Here is a 23770-nt window from a genome sequence, read left to right on the forward strand (position 1 = left end):
CAGGTCATCTCAAAGGCGTTTGAAAGCAGAATAGGGGAGGTGCCAAGATGGTAGAGCAGAGAGACTCACAGATTGCCCTCTCCCACAAATACACTAAGAGTTACATCTACAAACCCACTGAATCGCACAACACCTGCTGACCTCTCGCAGAGTGTCTCTCGCTTTGAAATACAGGAAGATTCTCACAAAATCCGGTAAAAGGAAAAAATAATTTTTAAGAAGAAAAATCAGTGCAAGACTGGCCCTGCAGGGAGGGAGCGGCATAGGAAGAAAGGCACCCTCACAATGGGACACCCCCTCCAGCCGGGAGGTCAACAGGGACAGAAGCAGAGCTTCCGAGGCTCGGAGGAGGAAGTGGCGACCACTTGGTAGACAGAACTAAAAGATACTGGCACGGAGGGTCCCTGCGATCCCCAGCCCTAGGCGTGAGCCAGCAGGGACAAGCTGGGGCTGGCTGCTGGAGACTGATGACGAGCCTAGGCAGAGGGCTGGGGCCACTGCACAGAGGCAGCCTCAGGGGACTGGAGGGCCGTATGAGCTCTGGCTGGGGATGTGTGTGGAACAGAACAGCCTGGAACCCCTGTAAAAAAGCACCAATGCTGGTGTGTCTGTGGGGGAGGGGCACAATGCAGCCACGGCATGGCCCTTATCTCCACTTGGCTCCATTGTTGGTATGGTCTCGCGAGAAGAGAGGTGGGCCTGGTCATAGCCGTAGCTGCTGCATGGAGGTGGGGCTGAAAACTGAATCCATACCCAGCGGCCCTGCAACTTCCCAGGCAGGACTGAGATTTCTTTACAGCCCTAGGCAGAGGGTGGACTTGCTTTCTCTGGACCCTTTGTGGCCCCGTGCCTCTAGACCAACAAGCAGTGAGCAGAGTTCTGGTGCATGGCAGGGGTGAATTTGGGTATTTACAACAGGCCAGCGTACCATACTGTATGCAGAGGTGGGGCTGGGGACTGCGCTGACCCTGTGGTGCACCACAGATTCAGGTGTGTGACTGCACGCTCACTATGGTGGGCCCTAGCACCTGACATTGGTGGATCTGCCCAGGTGGTTCCTGGGGCCCAGAACCAGGGGGATACCAGAGTGGGTGGCCAACATTCCCACAGCTAATGCAGGGACAAAGCCAGCATCAACAAAGAGGACTTTCTAAGCTCACATAACAAGTGACAGATGACACCACAGAGGGCACTGCCCAGGGGACATCTCCTGTGGAGGCACACTCAGCAACTCTTCTTCCCAGCTGAAGTGCTCCAACCCTGCCCACCACACACCACAGCTCAGAAACAGGTCTACAAGCCTCTATTCCAGCAACAGGGGAGCAGACCCAGCTGCCATCAAGGCTGTGACAACCACAGAACAAAAAAGGAGGCCCCATTCAACAGCAACAATCAGGGCAGGCTCTGGTCCCCACACCACCCATACCCATCAAAGGGGTGACAGCCAACACACACAGAAGACAGACGTAGCAGCCATCCATACTGAGAACAGCCCTCACAACAAAACTATGAGATGCACACAGTCTACACAGGAATGCTCCCACTTTAAATAAAAACAAACAAACAAAAAACAGCCCTTCAAAACCACAGTAGATAACTGATACTCCTAAATCCAAGAGCCAGAGAGATGTAAGTAAAATGAAGAAGCAGAGGAACCACTCCCAATTAAAATAACAAGAGAAATCCCCTGAAAGAATGAACAATGAGATAGACCTCAATAATCTACTAGATCATGACTTCGAAAGTGGGGGGGGGGGGGTGATAAAAGCACTGAAGGAAATAAGAGAGACTATGAATAGAGATAAATATACTATAAAATACTATAAAAAGAATACTATAAAATACTATAAAGAATACTATAAAAAGGAAATAGAAACTAGAAAGAGGGGCCAATTAAAAACAGAAAACTCAATGGCTGAAATAAGAGCCGAGCTAAAGGCAGTCAAAAGCAGACTAGATAACGCAGAAGAACAAGTAAGTGACTTAAAAGACAGGGTAACAGAAATCACCCAATCAGAACTGCAGACAGAAAAGCAAGTAAAAAGCAGTGGAAGCAGTATAAGGGACCCATGGGATAATATAAAGTGTGCCAACCTACACATAAGAGGGGTCCTAGAAGGAGAAGAAAGAGAAAAGGGGATTGAAAAGGTATTTGAAGAAATCATGACTGAAAACTGTCCAAACCTAAAGAAGGAAACAGATACCCAAGTACAGGAAGCACAGAGGGTCCCAAACAAGAACCCAAACAGACCTATTATAATTAAGATGACCAAGGTTAAAAATAAAGAAATTATTCTAAAGGCAGCAAGAGAAAAAAAAAAAGAGTTAGTTCCAACGGAACCCCCATAAGACTCTCAGCTGATTTCTCTGCGCAGACACTGCTGGCCAGAGGGGAGCTGCAAGATGTATTCAAAGTCCTGAATTAGAAAAAGCTGCAACCCAGGATACTCTATCTGGCGAGACTATTCTTTAGAGTAGAAGGAAAGAGAAAGAATTTCACAGATAAGCAAAAACTTAAAGAGTTCAGCAATACTAAACTTGTCCTAAAAGAAATATTGAAAGTTCTGCTCTAAATAGAAAAGAAGCAGGAAGCCACAGAAAAGAGAAAACCATAATTGGAAGTGCAATAACTACAATGAGTTGCAAGAGAATAAACAGAAAGATGGAGGGAAAAAGAAGGACATCAAAATCATAAAAGGTGGGAGAGGGGAGCAAGAAAATACAGATTTTTTTCTCTCTCTCTCTTTTTTTTTTCCTTTTTTCTTTCTTTTTTTTTTTTCTCTTTATTCTTTTTAGGATGTGTTTGAGCCTACATGACCACCAGTCTAAAGCAAACAGATATAGTAAGGAGTTAACATACTTGAAAGACAAGGTAACCACAAATCAAAAGCATACAGTAGAGTCACAAAAACCAAAAAGAAACCAGGCTAATACAAAAGGAAATTATCAAACCAGAAAAATGCCATATGATGTCACTTATATGTAGAATCTAAATAAATAAATAAATAAATAAAGACAAATGAGCTTATTTACATACAAAACAGAAACAGATTCACAGACATAGAAAACAAACTTATGGTTACCAGCAGGGAAAGAGGGTGAGAAGGGATAAATTGGGAGTTTGAGATTTGCAGATACTAACATATATAAGATAGATAGACGAGTTCATGCTGTGTAGCACAGGGAACTATATTCAATACCTTGTGGTAACCTACGGTGAGAAAGAATATGACAATGAATATATGTATGTTCATGTGTGACTGAAGCATTATTCTGTACACTAGAAACTGACACATATATTTAATACAACATATATTTAAAAAAATAAAGCAGAAAAGGGAGGTAGAGGAGTTAGATGAAGAAAGGGTCAGAGAGACGGAAGTGTGAAGGGGAATCAACCTGCCATCACTGGCTTGATGATGGAGGAAGGGGCCATGAGTTGGGGAACAAGATCACCTCTGGGAGCTGACAGTGACCTCCTGCTGGGGACTCTGTGCTCCCTCTGTGCAGAACTGAATCCCGCCACAGCCAGGAGCCTGGAAGCAGATGCAGCTCTGCCAACACCTTGACTGTGAGATCGTAGATATATGCTGAAAGCTGGTGAAGCTGGTGCCTGGTGCTGGCAATTAAGTTCTTGTCTCTGTAGAATGAATTCAGAAATGAGAAACGGAGGTTAAGAAAGTAAAGTGAGGACTTATTAAGGGATAGTACACTCTCAAGAGGAGACCAGGCAGACTCAGGTGAGCAGCTATGCTGAGTTTCTTTGGCAAATTGATTGCACAGAGTGTAAAAATGAATGGGCAGAATATTCATTGGGGAGGGAAGGGTTTGGGATCATAGTCATTGATTTTCATCCCAACTCTACCTTCCCAAGGGGAGGAGGGATTTTTGTCTTACTTAGTCTGGATCGGAAGTGTCATGGCATCAGTTCATGATGGGTACTTCTAATCTGCAAGGCTAATTTTATTGCAATGAAGGCATAATGAGCAAAAGGTTACATTCAGACACTGGAAATTCCTGCCTTTTCCCACCTCTCTTTGTTGGCCTCCAGGACCCTTGTTACCTAAAAACGTGTGGGTTCTTATCAGTCCCAAGGGACTTTTCTTTCTCTGCCCACGAACCCCTGGTGCGTACGTGATGTAGGGTTTCCTGCATTTGACCTTGTGCCCCTCCTTTCAGCCCAATTCCTGCCATTAGGTCTGGATCCTCCTTTCTCTGCTCATGTCTAGCTATCTGCCTGCCCTAACAAAGCCACAAAGTATGACAATTTGTTATGAAGTAATAGGAAACCACCACAGAGGGAGAAGAAAGGTCTCACCCCCCTCTTCCTGGCATGATGGACAAGGTCTAGGTCATGACTGTAGCCGTGGTTACAAGCAGGTGGGCATTTAATAGAATCATCGAACTCAGCATGGGTCCGGGCTTCCATTCTGCTGTGTATAAATGATACTACAACAATTTTAAAGAGTCAAGAATGGTGGGGAGGGTATAGCTCAGTGCTAGACCAGGTACTTAGTATGCGTGAGGTCCTGGGTTCAATCCCCAGTACTTAAATTAAAATAAATAAATAAATAAAATTTGATCAAAAAAAGTGTTTTTAAAAAAGAGTAAAAGACTAATAGAACATTCTTTCTGCAGCTACGAATCTTTCAATGATCTCGTCTCTCCCAAAACAAAACCCTACAGTTCTGCAGTGTCCCACATGCACACACCACGCACAGGCCGCCTCCCTCTTCCATGGACACACTACAGCCGCACAGACCCGTGGCGGGGGCTAACCTTGCTGTTCTAATGACCAAGAATGCTGTCCTCCAAAGCGTCAGGGCTCCTTCCTTATTTCTTTGCATCTGTCACTCTATTAGGCAACTATTTGGTGCCAGAGTGCTACAGCAGCACAGAGTAGGCACCTCCTGAATCCCTGATGAGTGCGAGGACAGTGTCCTGGCCCTCAGGCCTTCCATTGTCTGTGGGTTCTGAGCCTGCATCCAACTCTAGCACCACCCTCACCTGCTTCTCCTGGGCGCTCTGCCTGCTCCACCAGGGAACCCAGGAAGGGTGCAGGCACAGCTCTCCCGAATCCCAGCCCCTCTGTGGTTATAACCTGGCTATTTTGTAGATAGAGGGTCCCAACAGGACTCTGTTGAATCTGAAAAAGCCAGAAATATCCTCGAAGGCCAAGCAGCCTTCCTCTCTCAGCTGTGTGGACAGCCAACTGCCCAGGGCAGTTGTTTAAATGTGCTCTGGGCTCCATGACTTACTTTGGGGGCCAGACCTCCTCCAGGGCCCTCGCTCCCCAGGGAAGAACTGTGTGGCTGGGGGGTGACACACAGACCCTGGTGGCTGCAATAGACTCCATTTTTAGCCCTGGGGTGTGTGTACACTGTGGAAGGGAAGCTCGGGGGCTTCCTGGGAGAACTGGATGAAAGGAGCTGGAAGACTTTTCTTTAGAAGCAACAAATTAAGACTCCTCCTGGAGGCTAGCTTGGCAAACATCAGAGAGACATAAAGTGATTTATTTCTTAGCGCTCCAGGATTCGGTTTGATTTCAGTTTTCAAAAGCTACCTCGGGAATTTTTAACCGAAGCAATGAAACTGAAAGGAGTAAATCTCTTTCTTAGCTACTGTGTGGCTCCAGGGCACAGGATGCAGAGCTAGGGCCACACTCGGCAGTCATTGACATTAGACAGCCAGCAAAGCAGACTGAATTGTCAGGACAGAATCTTCCCTTTGGACAGCTGGCTCACCTCTCTTTGATTTTATGAAACTCGGGATCCAGATTCTTTTCAAAACCTGATTTCAAGGTCGAAGGCCAGGAGACCTTACTTTAGTTGCTGAAGCTGCTGGAGATGGTGGTGATTTCAGTCAGTAGCCAACAGATTTGTCTCGGTGAGAGGACTGAGCCACAAGTATGCTGTCTACAGCATGAGATTTTATCCAGACAGATGTCCACCTTCACTGAAGCAACAGTAGGGACATGTCACTTGGACACCAGGGAGAATGCAAGCAAGGTGTGTGACTTGGTATGAAATGGCCACTGAATTCATGTATTTGTCTTCTTTTGTTTTTTAAGTCTCATACTACAGGTTTATCATAAACAGAATTAAAAGACAAATCACATATTTTTAGAAGACAATTGTATCACAGATAACAAACACAGGATTAATATCAAGAATATATAATACAGAATAGATAAACAACAAAATCCTACTATATAGCACAGGGAATTATATTCAATACCTTATAATAACCTCTAATGAAAAAGAATATGAAAAAGAATATATATATATGTATAACTGAATCATTATGCTGTACACCACAAGTAAATAAAAACATTTTCCTCTTTGTAATTGTAGAGGTGTAAATCAACTCTACTTCAATTTAAAAAAACTATATAAATATATATAAAGGGTCAATAAGAAAAAGCCAGACAACTCAAAAGAGAAAAGGCTCAAAAGAGAAGACTATTAAATACAATGTTATAGTTCCTACCATTAGGTGGCAAAATGCCAAGCTGTTTTGTGATACTGTCAATCTCATGAGGGATGAAACGTGGAAGGAAAAAAAAGCCATTTAGGTTTTACTGATTAAAATGAAAAGGATGCAGCCACACATTACATTTTCACAATGAAGTCTGTTATTTGTCTTCTAAATCAAGTGATTTAAAAAAATCCATCTGAGACTGAAGTCAAATTATATCTTTGGAGGGGAGCATAATTAGGTTTATTTATTTATTTTTCTTATTTTTTGTTGAAGTGTAGTTGATTTACTATGTTAGTTTCAGGTGTGCAGCAAAGTGATTCAATTATACATACATACATGTATTTTTTTTCAGTTTCTTTTCCATTACAGTTCTTTACAAGAAACTGAATCTAGTTCCCTGTGCTATATAGTAGGTCCTTGTTGTTTATCTGTTTTATGTACAGTAATGTTATCTGTTAATCCCAAACTCCTGAACTATTTATTTTTAATGGAGAGACTGGGAATTGAACCCAGGACCTCGTGCATGCTAAGCATGCGCTCTACCACTGAGCTGTGCCCTCCCCCTGACTATGTCTTTTTTAAACTCCACCTGGGAGCTGGCATTTCAGTCGTCTCTGGCCACAAGCTGCAGCCCAGCCCCACTGACCTCTTTATAAATAAGCCAAAGACAGCCTCTTGAGTAGTGGCTCTGAGGTTGTTTCTTCACTGAAGGCTGAGACCCCCTTAACCCCAAAGCCTGCCAGCCCAAACTCACATTTTTACACATCCAGTTGTTTTAAACATAGCCCAGGTGAGCAGACTGTTTGCCATGGAGAGCCTTTCTGCTTTATGTTCCCTGCACATCTTCCCTGAGCATCTGCCTGACGGAGATGCTGTGGCTTGTAGGACCCTAAGCCACTGCTGCCCTCAAACCTCCCTGACCCTGAGACTCCCCGGGAGGCTGAGTGACATCCCCTGACACAGAAGCCTCCTCTCCATCCCAGTCTCCCGGGAGCTCCCTTACCCTCCTCCCCTTCTGAGTAGAGCTCCCCAGGTTGCCTCTGGACAGTCCCCTGCTGGGAGGACTTCCCTCCAGGCACACCTGTCAAGACATGGCCCAGTGAAGCTTCTGTCCATCGCCATCTTTGTCCCTTGATCTGCCCCCACATCCCTGGAATCCCCAACACTTCTGTGTAATTCACTGGGCAGAGGGTGACGTTACAAGCCTCTGAGCCACCGCGTAGGCCATTCCTCTTCCTCTTCTGGGAAGCCGCCACTCCTCGCTAGTGAATAATGGAGCATGTCGGGCCCCATGCAGACCTGCCTGGCTCTCCGTACACACCTCTCAGCATCCCAGCCCACAGCATCTGCTTCCGTGTCTGTCTTACCTCTGGCCCCGTTGGCCTCTTATAAGCACACCTGGGTCCTTATTCGTTGTTTATAGCATCAGTGTCCCGGGGAGGGATGGCTCAGGAATGGGTGTTTGCTAAATGACTCCACGTGATGCAGCGTCGGGGCACTTCCTGTCCTGAGCTTCTGGCTGTTTGATTTAGATATCACTTCAGCGGCTGCAAAGCTATTTCATCATGTATTTGCATCTTAGTTTGGATTAATTGAGTCCTGAGTATAGGAAGAGAGCTCAAGCACCTGGAAATACTAGAAAGTTGCTTTGTGTATAAGCTCTGGAGTTGTGAGACCCCAAGATAGAACGTCTCAGACTGCAAGGACATACTCATTCATATAGTCACACAACAATGTCATAATTCTGGTTGTGGAATACTTCAACAAATGAGTTAGTATGTGCTATATATAGAAATTGCTTTTCTTCATTTGATTGAGATAGATAAATAGATGATAGACAGATAGATAGATGATAGATAGATAGATAGATAGATAGATAGATAGATAGATAGATAGAAAATGCATGACCAAATTGGAAGTTTTCTTTTCAGAATTATTTTATTATTTAAAAATACACTAATGAGGTTATACTTCACATCACTGTGATGTTGTCAGTCTCAATACTTCCTGTGCAGAGTAACAAAATACTCATCACTCAATGCTAAAATTGACTGTTTTGACTTTTTTCTTTGCATTCTTTTCTGTTGACATATAGTCAGTTTATAAGGTTGTGTCAGTTTCTGGTGTACAGCATAATAGTTCAGTTATACATGTACATGCATATATTCATTTTTATATTCTTTTTCATTATAGGTAATTCAAGATATTGAATATAATTCCCTGTGCTCTACAGTAGAAACTTGTTTTTTTTACCTATTTTATGTAAAGTAGTATCTGCAAATCTTGAACTCCCAATTTATCCCTTCCCACCCCGTCTTCCCCCTGGTGACCATAAGTTTGTTCTCTATGTCTGTGAGTCTGTTTCGGTTTTGTGAATAAGTTCATCTGTTTGACTTACCTTTCTATAGTATTGCACCCACTGTCTGAAGAATCTGTTCCCGTTTTTGAATGGCTGCATATTTGTTCAAGACAAAACCAAAAGGGAGTCAATTAGTTACTGAGACCAACAAGTCATGTTTGCGCAGCATTCAGGGAAACTGAAGTCAGCATTTTAATACTAATTAAATTAATTCAAACATTCATATGAATTCATCCAAGAAAATGAAGACAATACAGCAAAGTGAGGACGTGAAAGTCACCGGGGAGCCTGCCCTTGAAAGAACATCCCAAGATGTGTTGCTGTCTCTCCTTTCGGTTCTCCTGGCTCATATGTACGTGTCTGTTTCTAGAAAGCCTTCTTCTCTGCTTGGCCTGCCCATACCGTCTTCTTCTTAAGTACTAGAAACCCATATTAGCAACCTTATATATATACGTTCGTTTTTTCCTCCAAGCGCCAATAATTATTTACAGATGTATATGTAATATACATAGTATATACCTACACACACACAAATACAGCCAGAGCGCTCTTGGGAACACAGAAGACACTTCAGCTTTGCGGGCACGAAGGAATTTAATACAGGCACCTAGAGGCTTGTACCACCACCAGAAGGGTTGGGAGAGCGGAGGGCAGGAAACCACGCAGAGAAGCAGGTGGGGAGGTCGTCATGCTCAGCCTCAGGTATGGCAGCGGGGCCAGGCTGCGCCTGCACCAAAGCACCGAAGCCCTTTGTGGGGAGCGCTCCTCTGGAAGCAGCTGTGACTCCCGGGACTGAGGACCGGCCTCCCCAGGGCGGCACCCCGCGCCCCGCGCCCCGCGCCCGGAGCCGTGCGTTCCGTGTTCCTGCGCGCAGCTGACGGTGGAGTGCCAGGGCTGCTCCTTCTGCAGCCTTCCAAACCCTGCATGAGCGATTCTCTTTTGGGAACCTGGAAGCCATCAGGAAGGCAATCTGGGACGTGTCATTGCTGGCTTCTCCCCCGTTCTCACAGGAGGATGTAAAAGAGGGCTCTTCTTCCTTGGTTTTCGAAATGAACATTAATTAAACTTGCTTAGTTTTCCGAATGAATGCTAAACGCAGCTTGTCTGATTCCAAGAAGGAAAAAACGTGCTTACATTTCTTCTTGGGATCATATTACGTTTACAGACTAGCTTGGGTAGAAACGATATCGAGTCTCCCAACTAAGAACACAGTGTGTGCAGTTCTGCTTTTGTGCCTTTCAGGGATAATATAACTTTTCCACGTACGTGTTTTACACATCCCTTTTACGTTTATTCCTTGGCACTTTTACTTACAATTATAAATAGAATATTCTCTGCCATAATGTCTTCTCACTCGTTTTGGTTTATATACGAAGGTCATTAATGCCGTTCAGACTGTGTCCGACTCTCTGCCTCCCTCTAGTGGGTACATGGGTGCATCTCCCGTCCTGGCCCCTGTGGGTGGACGGGTCCTTTGACTCGCTCTGGCCACGGGCTGTGAACACAAATGAGACGTCACTTGTGAGCCAGAGTGTTTGATCGTTAGTGGGAGGTACTCCAGGGCTCTTTGTCCCTCTCCCACATTGCTGGGCGGTTCTTAAGACCAGCTGCTGCGTCAGCCTGAATCCTGAAGTGGGAAGGTGGGTGGGACACAGCTCAGCCAACCCACACCAAAGGCGTTCCCTGAGCAAAAAGCAAATCCTTCTGTGGGGGGCTTGTCGTTCTGGGGCTGTTGCTACAAGTAGGAGCTGTTCTTTTGTTAACAGTACATGTCACTGTGTTTATCTTAGCATCTCGTGGTAATTTCTGCTTTATAAACTTTTTACCTTTTTTTTTAATCAACCCATATTCATACTTATTATGTCTTGTTTTAATGTGAGCCTGGGATTTGTTTCCACCAGGTATGATAAGACACACACAGACACAGACACAGACCCGATCTTCATGAAGCAAGCCATGTGGGTCTGGAGGCAGAGGTGGGGTAAGGGGAAGACGTGGGCACAAGGTTTATTGGGGTTTCTGCAGGAAGGAACGGGCCAGGCTGGGGGAGCAGGCGGAGAATCAACTGGGTGGAACGATTTCAGGAGGCCCCAGGGTGGAGGGGCTGCCCAGAGCCGTCTCTAGGCATGGGTGACTAGCAAGAAGAATATTGGCCCAGAGTGAGCGTGAGAGCCTGACCAAGGAGGTGACGAGAAGTGTGGGCTCTGGATTGGCTGGTTTTGTCATAGGAAAGGCATGCTTGCAAGGAGCAGTCTGCTATCACTGGGAATTAGAGAGTTCTGAGCAGGGCGATCTCTGCCAGGTCGTCAAGCCCTCAAAAACCCAGAAAATAAAAAGCATGATTAATGCATCTCCATTGTGGACTGAACCCTTTAGCATCATAAAGTAATATGTATTATACATAAGAAAATGGCCTGCCCCCTCTTTCTCAGTGCTTTTTTGGCCCAAATTCTGCTTTGCTGGGTAGAAGATCAGGACCCCTGTGTTGTTCTCTTGGTGGTGGTGTCATCATTGTTCTATCACTGCCTGGTAGACCTGACAATCCGTGCTTCTTCCTCATTAATGACAACCTTTCTGAATCACTTTGCTCTCAATATGTCTTCCATCGACAAAAGAAGTTGGTTTTTGAGGTGTCAACTGAAATAAAACGCACAGCCTAAAAGTTGAGTTGGGTTTTATTCGGCAGACTTTCTGAGGACTCGAGCCCAGGAGGCAGCCTCTCAGATGGCTCTAAGAAACTGTTCTGCCCAGGCAAGGAAGGACCCAGGATATATAGGAGTTTTTGCAACAAAGATCAAGTGATTGGAACATCAAAAGATTATTGTTAATTAAAGAAAGCCAGATATCACAAGTTAAGGAATTTAGTGCTTTCTGTGTATGGGAAGGTGCAATGGTCTGGGCTCATTGAAATCATTCCTTTGAGACGCACCTGGCTGTCTCGGGCCAGTGTCCTGTTCTTCCACATCCTGAGTCCCCTCAGGAGGCACCGTTGGGGGTGGCAGCAGAGGCCACGATGCCTGCTTGTCTGCATCCTGAGTTCCCTCCACTCACTGTCAGGGGTGGCAGTAACCGCTGATGACCTGATGGCCACAGCATCCTTTGTTTACTGATATGGCTGGCAATATTTTTCATTCACAGAGGTAATGTGAAAATCCTTTTCTTTAAGCAGCTACATTAAACCTGTTTAAATCCATGGATATGACAAACATGGTTGATCTTAGTTCTGTCATATTTTCTATTGATACATAAATATTTAAATGACTTTCACTCTATTTTTAATGTATCCTTACTGAAGGATAGTCAGTTTACAATGTTGTGTCAATTTCTGGTGTACAGCACAATACTTCAGTCATATAGGAACATACATATATTCGTTTGCATATTCTTTTTAACCGTAAGTTACAAGATATTAAATATAATTCTTTTTAACCATAAGTTACAAGATATTAAATATAATTCCCTGTGCTATACAATATAAACTTGTAGTTTATCTATTTTATATGTAGTAGTTAGTATCTCCAAATCTAGATTCCCAATTTGTCCCTTCCCACCCTCTTCCCCCTTGGTAACCATAAGTTTGTTTTCTATGTCTATGAGTCTGTTTCTGTCTTATAAATAAGTTTGTCCTTTTTTTTGGATTCCACATATAAATGATATCATATGTCTTTCTCTTTCTGTCTTACTTCACTTAGAATGCCATTCTCCAGGTCCATTCATGTTGCTGCAAATGGCATTATTTTATTCTTTTTTATGGCTGAGTAGTATTCCATTGTATAAATATACCACAATTTCTTTATCCAGTCATCTCTGTTGATGGACGTTTAGTTTGCTTCCATGTCTTGGTTATTGTAAATAGTGCTGCTGTGAACATTGGGGTGCAGGTGTCTTTTTGAACTAAGATTCCCTCTGGATATGAGGAGTGAGGTTGCTGGATCATATGGTAAGTCCATTTTACTCTATTATTAGCTTTTTATTTTTAGATGCATTTCTGATAATTAGAAGAGTTATGTTTTTAATCTAGTGGTTACTTTTTAAAATTCTGCCTTAGGTACTAGCCTCTTTCCCTTTTTCTTAAAGTGTGTTCCAAGGATCTGCTTCAATAACACTAGTTTATATCTTCTTCCTCCTCCCTCACTCCCGTACCTTCCAAGTTAGTAGCATGTTGTTCATACATTTTTAGTGTTTCCCCTTGTACTATTATGTATGTTCACACATTTATATTTGATCTGTTGACTTTAAATATCATGTTATACTCCCATGTAGTGCAGCTGAAGCCACTGTAAGTTGATTCTACTTCCTCCCTTCTGTCAGTTTGGTGGATGGTCCCATTTTGGTTTCGGCAGAACATTGACGTTCTCCTCTGTCATTTGCATCGGTGCCTTTGCTTTTACTTAGATGTACAGTTACACACATTTACTTACTGCTGCCTGAATTTTCCTTTGCTAAGCCTCCATTCATTCTCGATTAGCTGGAACTCATCTTCCAGGAGTTTCCTCAGGAAAGACCCATTTGAGTCATATTTCCTGAACTCATACATGTGTCAGATGGTTTGTCTGTGGCCTTTATCCATGAGGGAATAGCCTGGATGAGTACAAACATTCTTAGCTCACACTTCTTTCTTTCAGTATCTTGTAAATGTGGCCCCATCATCTTCAGGCACTGAATGTGGCTGCCAATGAGTGTGTTACCAGCCTGATGGTCTTGCCTTTTTGCTGAAATATTCAAATCATTCTCCTTATCTTTAAAACACAGTAATGTGATAAGATGATGCCATGTTGATTACATTAGGACAGTTTCCTTATGTACAATCTGCTGTTTCAATGTGTGGGTCAAGTATTTAATCAGAAGTTCTCTCTTTTGAAAATTTAAAAAATTTTTAATCTATGATTGCTGGTCTTAGATTCCTGTCCTAAAACTGCCGTCTCCCCTGTTGCTGATTTGCCATAACTTTTCCGTGATTGGAGACCCAAGATCATTCTTTGATGGCTGTCCACTTTGTTTCTTCTGAATTAGTGAAAGGGTATTGAAGAGATTATATATTTGTAATTGTTTTCGTATTTACGTTTGTGTGTAAATTATTTTTTCTGAACTTATGAGATAACGTAGAATATATGTGCATGGTCCTGTGTATATTTTAATTTCTTTTTTGTTTTGGCTTTTGGCGCTTTTTTGAAAATCAAAAGGAGAGACCACAAGCACCCAGAATGTGAACCACGGTGCCTGTTCAATGTGATGTGATTTCACATGACAAGCCGTTTGCCTTAAAACTGCATGAAATTTTATTACCAAGGTATTTTACAAATTTAAGTAACATATCATTTTGTTGAGCTGGTCTGATTATAAGGAAATAGTACAATCTCTCCATATGGTAAAAAAAAAAGTTTTCTCTTTTAATCATAGTTGTTAAAGTCTTCTTTCTTTTCCACTGTCTTAGATTTCTCATTTTGGGATCCAACGATGTGCACATGGTATTTCTTTAACCGATAGTCTACATCCACCATTTCTCTTTAACCCTGTGTTTTTCTACAACTCTTTCATGTTGCTCACTTTACTAATTTTCACTGTTGGGGTCCTTACTATGCTCTCAGTGCCTGTTTCCTCTCTGCTTCCTCATAACTTGACTTCTTTTTCTTTCTTCCCTGAGTTTAATCAGCTCCTGTCTCACTTTTTCCTATGAGTTCCTGTATCTCTGCTTCATCGTTTTCCTGCATAGATGCCATGCTTTAGTGCTCAATTAAGGCACCGCATACCCTTCGAGAGACAAAACAAAATATGCTGTTTCACATGAAATCTAACCTCCCTTGGTGTTCCTCTTAAGACAATAAAAAAAATGCAGCTACATGGATGGATCTGGAGATCATCATTCTAAGTGAAGTAAGCCAGAAAGAGAAAGAAAAATACCATATGATATCACTTATGTGGAATCTAAAAAAAAAAAAAGACACAAATGAACTTATTTACAAAACAGAAACAGACTCACAGACATAGAAAACAAACTTATGGTTACCAGTGTGGGAAAGGGGGTGGGAAAGGATAAATTGGGAGTTCGAGATTTGCAGATACAAACTACTATGTATAAAATAGATAAACAAGTTTCTACCGTATAGCACAGGGACCTATATTCAATATCTTGTAGTAACCTATAATGAAAAAGAATATGAAAACGAATATATGTATGTATGTGTATGACTGAAACATGATGTTGTACATCAGAAATTGACACACATTATAAACTGAGTATACTTCAATAAAAAAATAAATAAAAGTTAAATAAATAAAATACAATGAATAGAAGCTTAAAGCACAAACACTCCATCAGCCAGCTGTGCTGGAAGTGTGGGTACCGACCGTGAAACCTGTCCTGCTGGTACCCCAGTCACCTGTACATGCCAATCACAAGCCAAGGCAGCGCCCAGAAGGAAGCTTTTATCAGGCAACTGCCTCCCTCTCTCAAGGCTTTGGGCTGATGAATTCTTCCAGATAGTGATGCTGTTCTGCTGCTTGGAGGAAATACTGCTGGAAGAAGGAACAGAGGAAGCAAACACAGGAAGGGAGGGTGACAGGAACATCACTTGAAGACCTCAGGTCGGCGGCAGGAGAAAAAGGAGTCTTTCCTGCTGTGTAGATTCCTCTTGCAAATAAATCAGCATTCCGTGCGTGGAGAATTAGAGGAGGGTAGAAACTGGGTCGTCAGTTAGCATCTGCTAGAGTTGAATATTTGGCCTTGAAGCTTAGGATACAAACTGTAACCAGATTTATGATGAGATGGGATTCATCTTCAAAAGAGGATGTGAATTAAGAGAATAAGGACAAGAAGGAAAATGGGGGGAGCTCTGTGCTTTAAGGTCAGAGAGAAAGCAAAGGAGGCGGAAAATGGGGCATGGAGCATTCAGAGTCACAGGTTAGGGGCTGTTAAAATGTCTGTGTTGAAGTGAGGTGTTCTAGTGTCCTCACAGTGGCCTGGTGGCCCGCCGGGGTTCTGGAGATGGCATGAGGGACACCAGAATGAGAATTTCACGTAGTACAAGTGAGTCTCTGGGGAAGAGAGTAAGGACCCAGCAGGTGAGAACCCTGCAAAGGGGGGAATGAAGGGATCCGGGTGAAGGAGGGCAAGTCCTGTTACAGAGTGTCGACAGACAGGCACCGAGAGGGAGGTTATAAGGGTGGTCAGCAGCCCCAAACAAGGTCAAGTCCAAGGGAAATGGAGCCCCAGAAGCTTGGGTTTTCATCAGGACAAACCTGGATTTGAATCTCAGTTGCATCACTTACTGGCTGGATGTCAACCATAAGTGACGGAAGTTAGACATAAGCAAAAACCGATCACGAATGGTCATGATACTGAGAGCTTTCCGCTTACTGAGATCTTTACAGACGCAATCTCCTCATCTCACTTAACCCTGCTAAGGCTTCTCACTCGGGGGATTTTACTATCCCAGTTGTACAGGAAAGGAACGTGAGGTTCCTCAGGGTGATGCATTTGCTGTCCTCGCCGGCAGGGAAGTAGCTGGGAGGCGGGGCCAAGCCCAAAGCCCGTGCTCCTCACTGCTCTGCGGGACTGACTCCTCCCTCGAACGGAGCATGCTGGCTTCGGGGCCCACAGCCTGGGGATTCCGTCTGGCCTCAGCCCGTTCCCTCATTGTGATGGTGTCACCATGGGACCTCTGTGCCTTTCCATCGCATCCTCCCTCCATGTGACATCTGCTGGGACTCTCCAAGACTTAAAGTGGAGAAGATGAAACGGGAGCTGGAAACTTCTGCTCTCTGAGCACCAAGCCCTGCTTCCAGGCCACCAGGGACCCACGCCTATCCCTCGCCCCTAGACTTCCTGTTTTTAGCTACAACGTCTGCAGTCTACCAGCGTCAAGCTCATCCCTGGGGCATCCCCCGTCTGCAAGTCACCACTTGTGTTCCTGGTTATCCTGAGCTGCCGTCTTCAGAACTGTTCAGAGTAAGAAGCCCATCTCAAGGGGCTCTGACCCCTAAATGTCTGATGAGTGTGTCTGTCGACCACCCTGTTTCCTTCCCGCTCAGTGGCCTCTTGGACCCTCTCCACGTGCACGGACACTGGAGTACTGGATCCTTGAGGAGTTCTTTAAAATCTCAGAAACCAGCATTTGGGAGCTAGGCTTTGTGGACCATGCCACCCCTCCTCCCCTCCATGTTTGCTCTCACCTGACACTTACTGGATCTCCGTTTGATATGAGGTGCAGCATAGGTTAGAGCCAGGACGCTCGCCGGTTCAGGATACAGGCAGGTGTGTAGCAAAGTGAGCAGGAGTGCAGGACAGTGATGGGAGGACATGGAGGCATGAGCCAGTCAGAAAATCAGGGTGAAAGGTCACGGGGTGGGAAAGCAGAACAGACGGGCTTTTGCTGGTGGCTGGACGCATGCCTCCCAGCATTGCCCCAGGCGATCCTCTAACAGAGAGACGCAGTGGGGGCACACGCCCCTCACTCCGTAGCTGTGGTCCACGGAGGCGACGCGTGATCACCGCCTTGTGGTGGGAATATAAATGGGCAGTTCTGGAAGGGTCTCCTCCGGACAGGCTCTTTTCCTGTGGGTGGGAGAAGCATGGTGGGGCAGGAGTGGGCTGGCTCCTGGGAGCAGAAGCTGGGGGGCGGCAGGGATGGGGGTGGGGGGTTGCAGCTGTGCCAGGACCAGGTCTTGTGCCCAGGGCAGCCGTGCAGGGTGAGATTGCAGCTCGGGGGATGCATCCGGATTGGAGGGTTCTCATGCAACACTGCAGTGTAGCAAGTGAAGGACTGTGGTTCGAGGCTGTAACCCTCTAAGCCTCACTTTCTGTTCGTGAGAAGCTAGAATGGTGCCTGCTCCTGGTGGCGCTTGGGGACGATGACATCTCCGGCCACACCAGGTGCTCCACATGGGCTGTGTCCCTCCTCTCCCGTTGCCAGGATTCGTCGTGCTGGTGTCACCACTAATACACACTTCCATGATACTGTGTCTGCATTTCATGATAGAACCTCAGTCGCCCATAACCTTCCCTCTCCCCGACCTTCCTTCCACACACAGGTTTGACCCTCCCTTGGGCACTTGCCACCGTCAGCCCTACTGTAGAGCAAGGCACCCACCCAGCTCATCGCCCCTGCCAAAAAATCACGTCCCTAAAGGCAGGGTCTTATCCTGCCCTTCCTGGAACCTGCACTCTGGAACGTGACTGCTCTTTGGATAGACACCACCACTTAGACTCAAAAGTGCGTTTGTGATTACACGGGCAGGATTCTCTCCTGTGATTGGCAGTCACGTGGAAGAGTGGTAGCACATGCTGGAATTTCTGCTTCAACTGCTTCCCCTAAACCAGCTCCGTCTTTGCCATCACCCTCCACTACTGCTGCCACACAACTACAAACAGTGACGGGGCCGTGTAACACCAGAACCTCCACCTGTCGTCACCTACTGGTTTTTTTGTTAAATAGCCCAGATGCTTTAGTTTGGTTTCCTGACCCCAAGATGTACAAAGATGCTCCTACTGTGTCTTTGTGAGCTGACTGCGGAGGAAAAAAATACGATTACATTGTAAAAGACCATGTGATAGAATTTAAACATGATGACTGATAGCATCCTCTGCACCAGAAAAAAAAAAAGGTAGAAAGACCAAGGGAAGATATTCAAATCCTATTTTATACATGCAACGCCTCATGCTGTGTGAATACAACATAATTCCACATAGAGTTTGTCAATATAGTTAATACCTGGAATTTGAAGTTGATCAGGAGGGGATAAGATTTTATTTGCTCTTTAAAATTAAAGCTAAAAATTAAAGCTAAGCTTTTAATTCTTTGCCTTTAAAAAGCTTGTGATGCCTGGTGGGATCAGGTGCAGCAGGTGATGCCTCCTTCCTGCCATGAGAAGTCCACCAGCTCTCAGGGCTGGGAACTGAAGCCCCCACACTGAGTCCAGCTCCCTGCAGTTAGCACCACCCCCCTCCCCGAGTGCTGTGAAGAGTCTGCCTCAGCACCCAGCACCCAGCACCCAGCCCAGTGTCAGGGGGCCTGCTGAGCGCTGCCCGGGACAGGCACACCTGTCCTGCCCGGCATCTCACCTGATTCAGCACCTGAAGTCTCCTCTCGCCCCCTCCCCCAGATTCTCACCTGGCAGTCCCTCCGGAGCCCCCACCTTTCCCAAACTGAGCTTAAAGGAAGAAGTGAAATAGTGAACCAAAGCCAAGAATGTGGGAATTCTTTTCATTCGCTTTTTTCCTCTCGCTTTTGCTCCCCTTGGAGCGTACGCTCTAGGACTTGATTTTCAGGGTGGGGTGGGTAATTAGGGATGGAATGTTCTGCAGTGTGTGTGTGTGAATCTAAGGTGTCACAGTAGACAGTCACAGACTTCAGGGGACATCAGTTGTGGGTATGGAACACTGGCTCCTCCTGGTTCATTCTGGGCACATAAGAAGTCAGTACTGCAGGGCCTCTGTATTAGTGGTAACTGGTTTAAAAAAACAACAGACTATAAACCTGTGTTTGCCACTCTGCTTCCACCGTGCATCCTACTAACAAGCCTCACCCACTGAATCCAGAGAGTTTTAACTCCACATCTGATTCCTTTCCTCTTTCCCTACCTCTTTTGTCTTTTTCCTTTTCTTTAAAAAAAGAATATTTTGTGTGTTATTAACAGGAATTCCTATTTGGTGTGGCTTAACTGTATTTCAGAAGGTCATCAGACTGTGAGACTGCTTCCATGAAACATTTTTGTGCCACTGTTTAAAAAAATTTTGACATTAATAAAAATGTGAATGTGGGGGGGGGTACTCTTAGAGAGTAGACATCAGGCCATTTATCCCTTAGAAAAATGAGAACTGCTGGTGGGAAGCTCCCGAGTTAACCCATGCTAATAGAAACCCTTCTTTGCCTGGTTATTTCCTACCATGTGACTGTTATTCATGCATCAGTATTGTGATCTCTTGTCAATTTCTCATCTCCAGGTAAAAACTGGGACCTGACGGCCGCTTTGAGTGACTATGAGCAGCTCCGACAGGTGCACACAGCCAACCTGCCACCTGTGTTCAATGAGGGCAGGTGCCCCAAGCAGCCGGAGCGAGAGCCGCCCCCTCCCGGGCACACGGCGGACCGGCCCTGCCTGCCCCGGCAGGAGGACATCGCCCAAGGTACCGGCCGAGGGACCCCCACCCCGCCAGGCACCAGCTCCCTGGCCAGCACACCGTGGCTCACAAGGGGACTGGGGTCGGGGAGCAGAGAATGGCCAGGTCACAGCCTCCCAGCTGCAGACAGAGCAGTGTCTCCATGCACCATGCCTCTTACTAAGTGGAACTGTCCTCTGCAGCTTCCATTCCTGGTTCAGAAAAACAGGAGAGTGAGTCGACTTCCCTAGGCCCCCATGTGCCTCCTGGACGCCTGGTTTTTCCAGACCAAACCTCTCTGGTCCCTTCAATTATTCCCCAAGTAGCACAGCCTCCAAACCTGTTTCACACTGGTGTTCATCATTCTGTAACCTCTGTTTTCTCTATCCCTTTTCTTAATTACAGAAGTAAGAAAAGCTCATTGTAACACAGGAAGCAATACAAAGATATATAAAGAAAACGTAAGGGGGTGGAAGTATAGCTTAGCCATAGAGCTCTTGTGGCAGGAGGTCCTGGGTTCAATCCTCAGTGCCTCCATTAAGGGAAAAACAAAAATAAAAATAAATCATGAAATGCATATTTATCTTTAAAAAAAAAAAGTGAGAATTTTCTTCTCCACACCTCGCAGGTCACAGGGAGACCAGCCAGTGTTTGCATCCTGTTCCGTCTCTTCCTACTTTGCTTGTTCAAAATGCAAACACGTCAGAGCCCATTGCACATAATGCCCTTTGCAAAGTGCTTGTTTCCTTCAGCGTACTCTCCTAATATTTTATTCCACAGCATGTGATCATTTTTAAACCATGCCTATATTCCCAGTGATTCTGTTTTTTCTTGGATTTTGGTGGTGGTGGTGTTTTTTGACACTGCAAGCGATGCTAAAATGAACTCTATACCTGCAGTTCATACATACTAGGGCTTTTATTTCTATAGGTTAGCTTTTCCAAAGTGGATTTTCTGTGCCAGCATGTGAATTTTTAATTTAATAACTTCAGGACTTCTTTCCCAAACACATATCTGTTCACCATGTGTGAAACAGGGTGTTCCCCCCTCATTCTTGCCAGGACTGGATATTCTCACAATGATTTTACATTGTTTTTCTACTCTGAAGGTTAAGAAGAAAATAGTGTATTTTAACTTTCATCTTGTCATTTGCTTGGTAGCCAGTTAGATCTCCCCTTGTGATGTGCCTGTTCACATACTTTGCCCATTTTTCTATTGATTTGTTTGCATTTTTCTTATCAATTTGTAGCATTCTTAATAATTAAGACAAACATATATTACCTTTGTATATGAGGTATATTAATATAAAGTATATTAATATCTCCTATTGCATTAGATCAAACTTCCCAACCTGTATCTCCCACTATATCATTTGCCTTACAACTGTTCACAGAATATTCTGCCACACAAAATGTTTACATTCCTATGCTTTCATGGCTAAGAGTGGCCTCTCTTGGCTCTCCAGGATCTCCTGAAATTCAAAGTTATCGACATACTTTCCTACATTTTGGGGCTATATTGTTAGGTGCATATGTAGTCATATTTGTTAAGTCATCTGGCTCTAATGCTCTTTGTTACCAATATATAGAGAGTCTCTGTCCCACATAATTGTGTATCTTTAAATCTGTTTTAGTTGATGTTAAACCTCTACCCTGCCTTTCTGTTGGTTCATATTTGCCTGGAATAGCATTTTCATCTGTTATTTCAATGCTTCTTTATCCTTCTGTATCTAATGTGATTCTTGTAAGTAGTTTATCATCAGGTATTATTTTATTATCCAATCCAAGAGTCTCTGTCTTTTAAGCAGTGAATTCAATCCACTTATTTTACTTTTATGATAGTCCTGTCTGTTCTTCATGTTATGTGATTTCTTTGCCACACTTTTTTGTATGTATCTTTCTCCTATTCTATCTTTTCTGCCTAATTTAATTTTTCAATTGGTTTGAAAGTTATCCATTCTACTTATGTTATAGTTACCCCCGTTCTATTACAACCTATATTTAGGTTTCTCTCTGTTAATTTTTAAAACTTATCCACAACTATATTTTATCCTGAAAAAAAAAAAGACATGTATCTCTGTTTTCATCTTCTCCCTTCCTGCCTCCTGGGCTCTCAACCATATTTAGGCTCTTTTTGCTTGTTTAGACAACAGTTAACTTTGTTTACTCACATTTAACTTTTGCTGAAAGACTGCTTCCTCAAAGACTATTTTCTAAAAGAATTATTGCATGATCAGTCTCCTAGGACCTCAAGTAACTAAAGGTGTTTACATGACATACTTAAATTTCTGTTTGGTGAGAATTCTAGGTTCAGATTACCTTCCTTGAATGTTCTGAAACCATTCCATCCCCCCATTGGCTTCTCGCATCTCATGTTCATGCCTTCTAAGAGGATTCCTTGACTTGATCTTCTAACATTCTAATTTATTTTTCACATGAATCCATTCTGTTAATCAGCATTCACATTTTTCATTCCAAATAAGCTCTTTCTCATTATTATTATTTCACATTCTGGCATTCGCTTTATCTCTTTGAACACATTTGCTAGGCTTATTTTAAAAGCTTGTCCTCCTGGTGCATTCCAGCACAAGTACTTTGTGGACTTTCTGTAACAGTGTTTGCCTTGCTCAGACATTTCCTAAGTTTTCCCCCGAGCACACAGCACCTTGCAGTCAGCAGCAATCTCAGCTCATGGTATCAGGGGAAAGGGACAAAGGCATGAGCTCTGGTTGGCATGGAGCTTGGGGAGATGTGCACTCAAGTTGGTGAGCGTTGAATGCTTTGATTTGGGCTCAGAATGCTCCCCACTTGCTTCCTTCCCTATGGTTGCTTTTCTCCTTAGGGGACCTCCCAGACCCTCTGTTCTAGAAATTTTTCATTTCCAGGAGTTGCCACCTTCTGTTGTGACTGGCAAGCTCACAGGGGGTATAAGAAAGAAGAGGAGAGGCGGGCCTGGCCAGCCCACCTGTTCCTGTGTGGTTGGTACCTGTCCCTGCTGAGCACCAGCATTGCCCTGACACTCCTCCAGCTGGCATCAGCCAACACAGTATCTGGCCCGCACTGCAGTGGGGATGGCGTAGGCAGTGACCTGCCCAGGGCTGGGCTGGGGAGGGGAGAGGCACAGCCAGAACAGCCTCCCTCAGCCCCTCCTCGTGGAACCCAGCCCACTCCCACTCTCCGGCTCCAGTGGGCCTCCTGGGTGGGCTAGGGAGAGCTGCTGAGGCATGTCCATTGTCTTGTCCTCCTCCTTCATGTCTGCCACCAGATCTGAATCTGGAGGAACCACCTCTTCTAATCGTTTAGTTCGGTCTTCCCTTCTGGGTCTTCCGTGACTGTGTCTTCCTTCAGCACCACCAAGGACAGCCTCCTGGCATCTCCCACACAGTGGAAATCCAGACAGTTGGCAACATGGCTGTTCCTGCCCTTTGGAGTGGCAAACAATCCAAACCCTTATCTCATCCTCCCATGGAAGGGCCTAGAAGGAGCCTCCTCTCCGTTTTCAGAGAGGTTGACAGAACCAGAACCTAATAAGTGTAACTGATACCTGCTGCCATCTGATCTTTATCAGATGTTATTCAGAAAAAAACAGAGGTATTGAGCCTTGTGAACATGTATTTTTAATAAAATAGAAATTGTAGGGGGTCGGGGTAGAACTCAGTGGAAGAGCATGTGCTTAGCCTGTACAACTTCCTGGGTTCAATCCCTAGTACCTCCATTAAAAAATAAATAAATATCAAATAAATAAATAAACCTAATACACCCTCAAAAAAAGATTTTTAAAAAATTTTTTAAAAGACATTGTAGTTTCTGAATTAGATCTATATCTCCTTTCAT

At 44.5% G+C, this 23770-nt stretch overlaps 1 protein-coding gene across 1 annotated transcript in view; it reads left to right on the forward strand.

Moving 5' to 3' along the window:
* The window catches only part of OTUD7A (OTU deubiquitinase 7A), a 208576-nt gene that overhangs the window by 132836 nt on the left and 51970 nt on the right, over positions 1-23770 (forward strand). The window contains exon 5 of the mRNA XM_072950654.1: positions 19782-19964. Within this exon, the coding sequence (XP_072806755.1) occupies positions 19782-19964 (183 nt within the window). The remainder of the gene's footprint in view (positions 1-19781; positions 19965-23770) is intronic.

This window comes from Vicugna pacos, chromosome 27, assembly GCF_048564905.1.
Source record: "Vicugna pacos chromosome 27, VicPac4, whole genome shotgun sequence".
Classification (NCBI taxonomy): Eukaryota; Metazoa; Chordata; class Mammalia; order Artiodactyla; family Camelidae; genus Vicugna; species Vicugna pacos.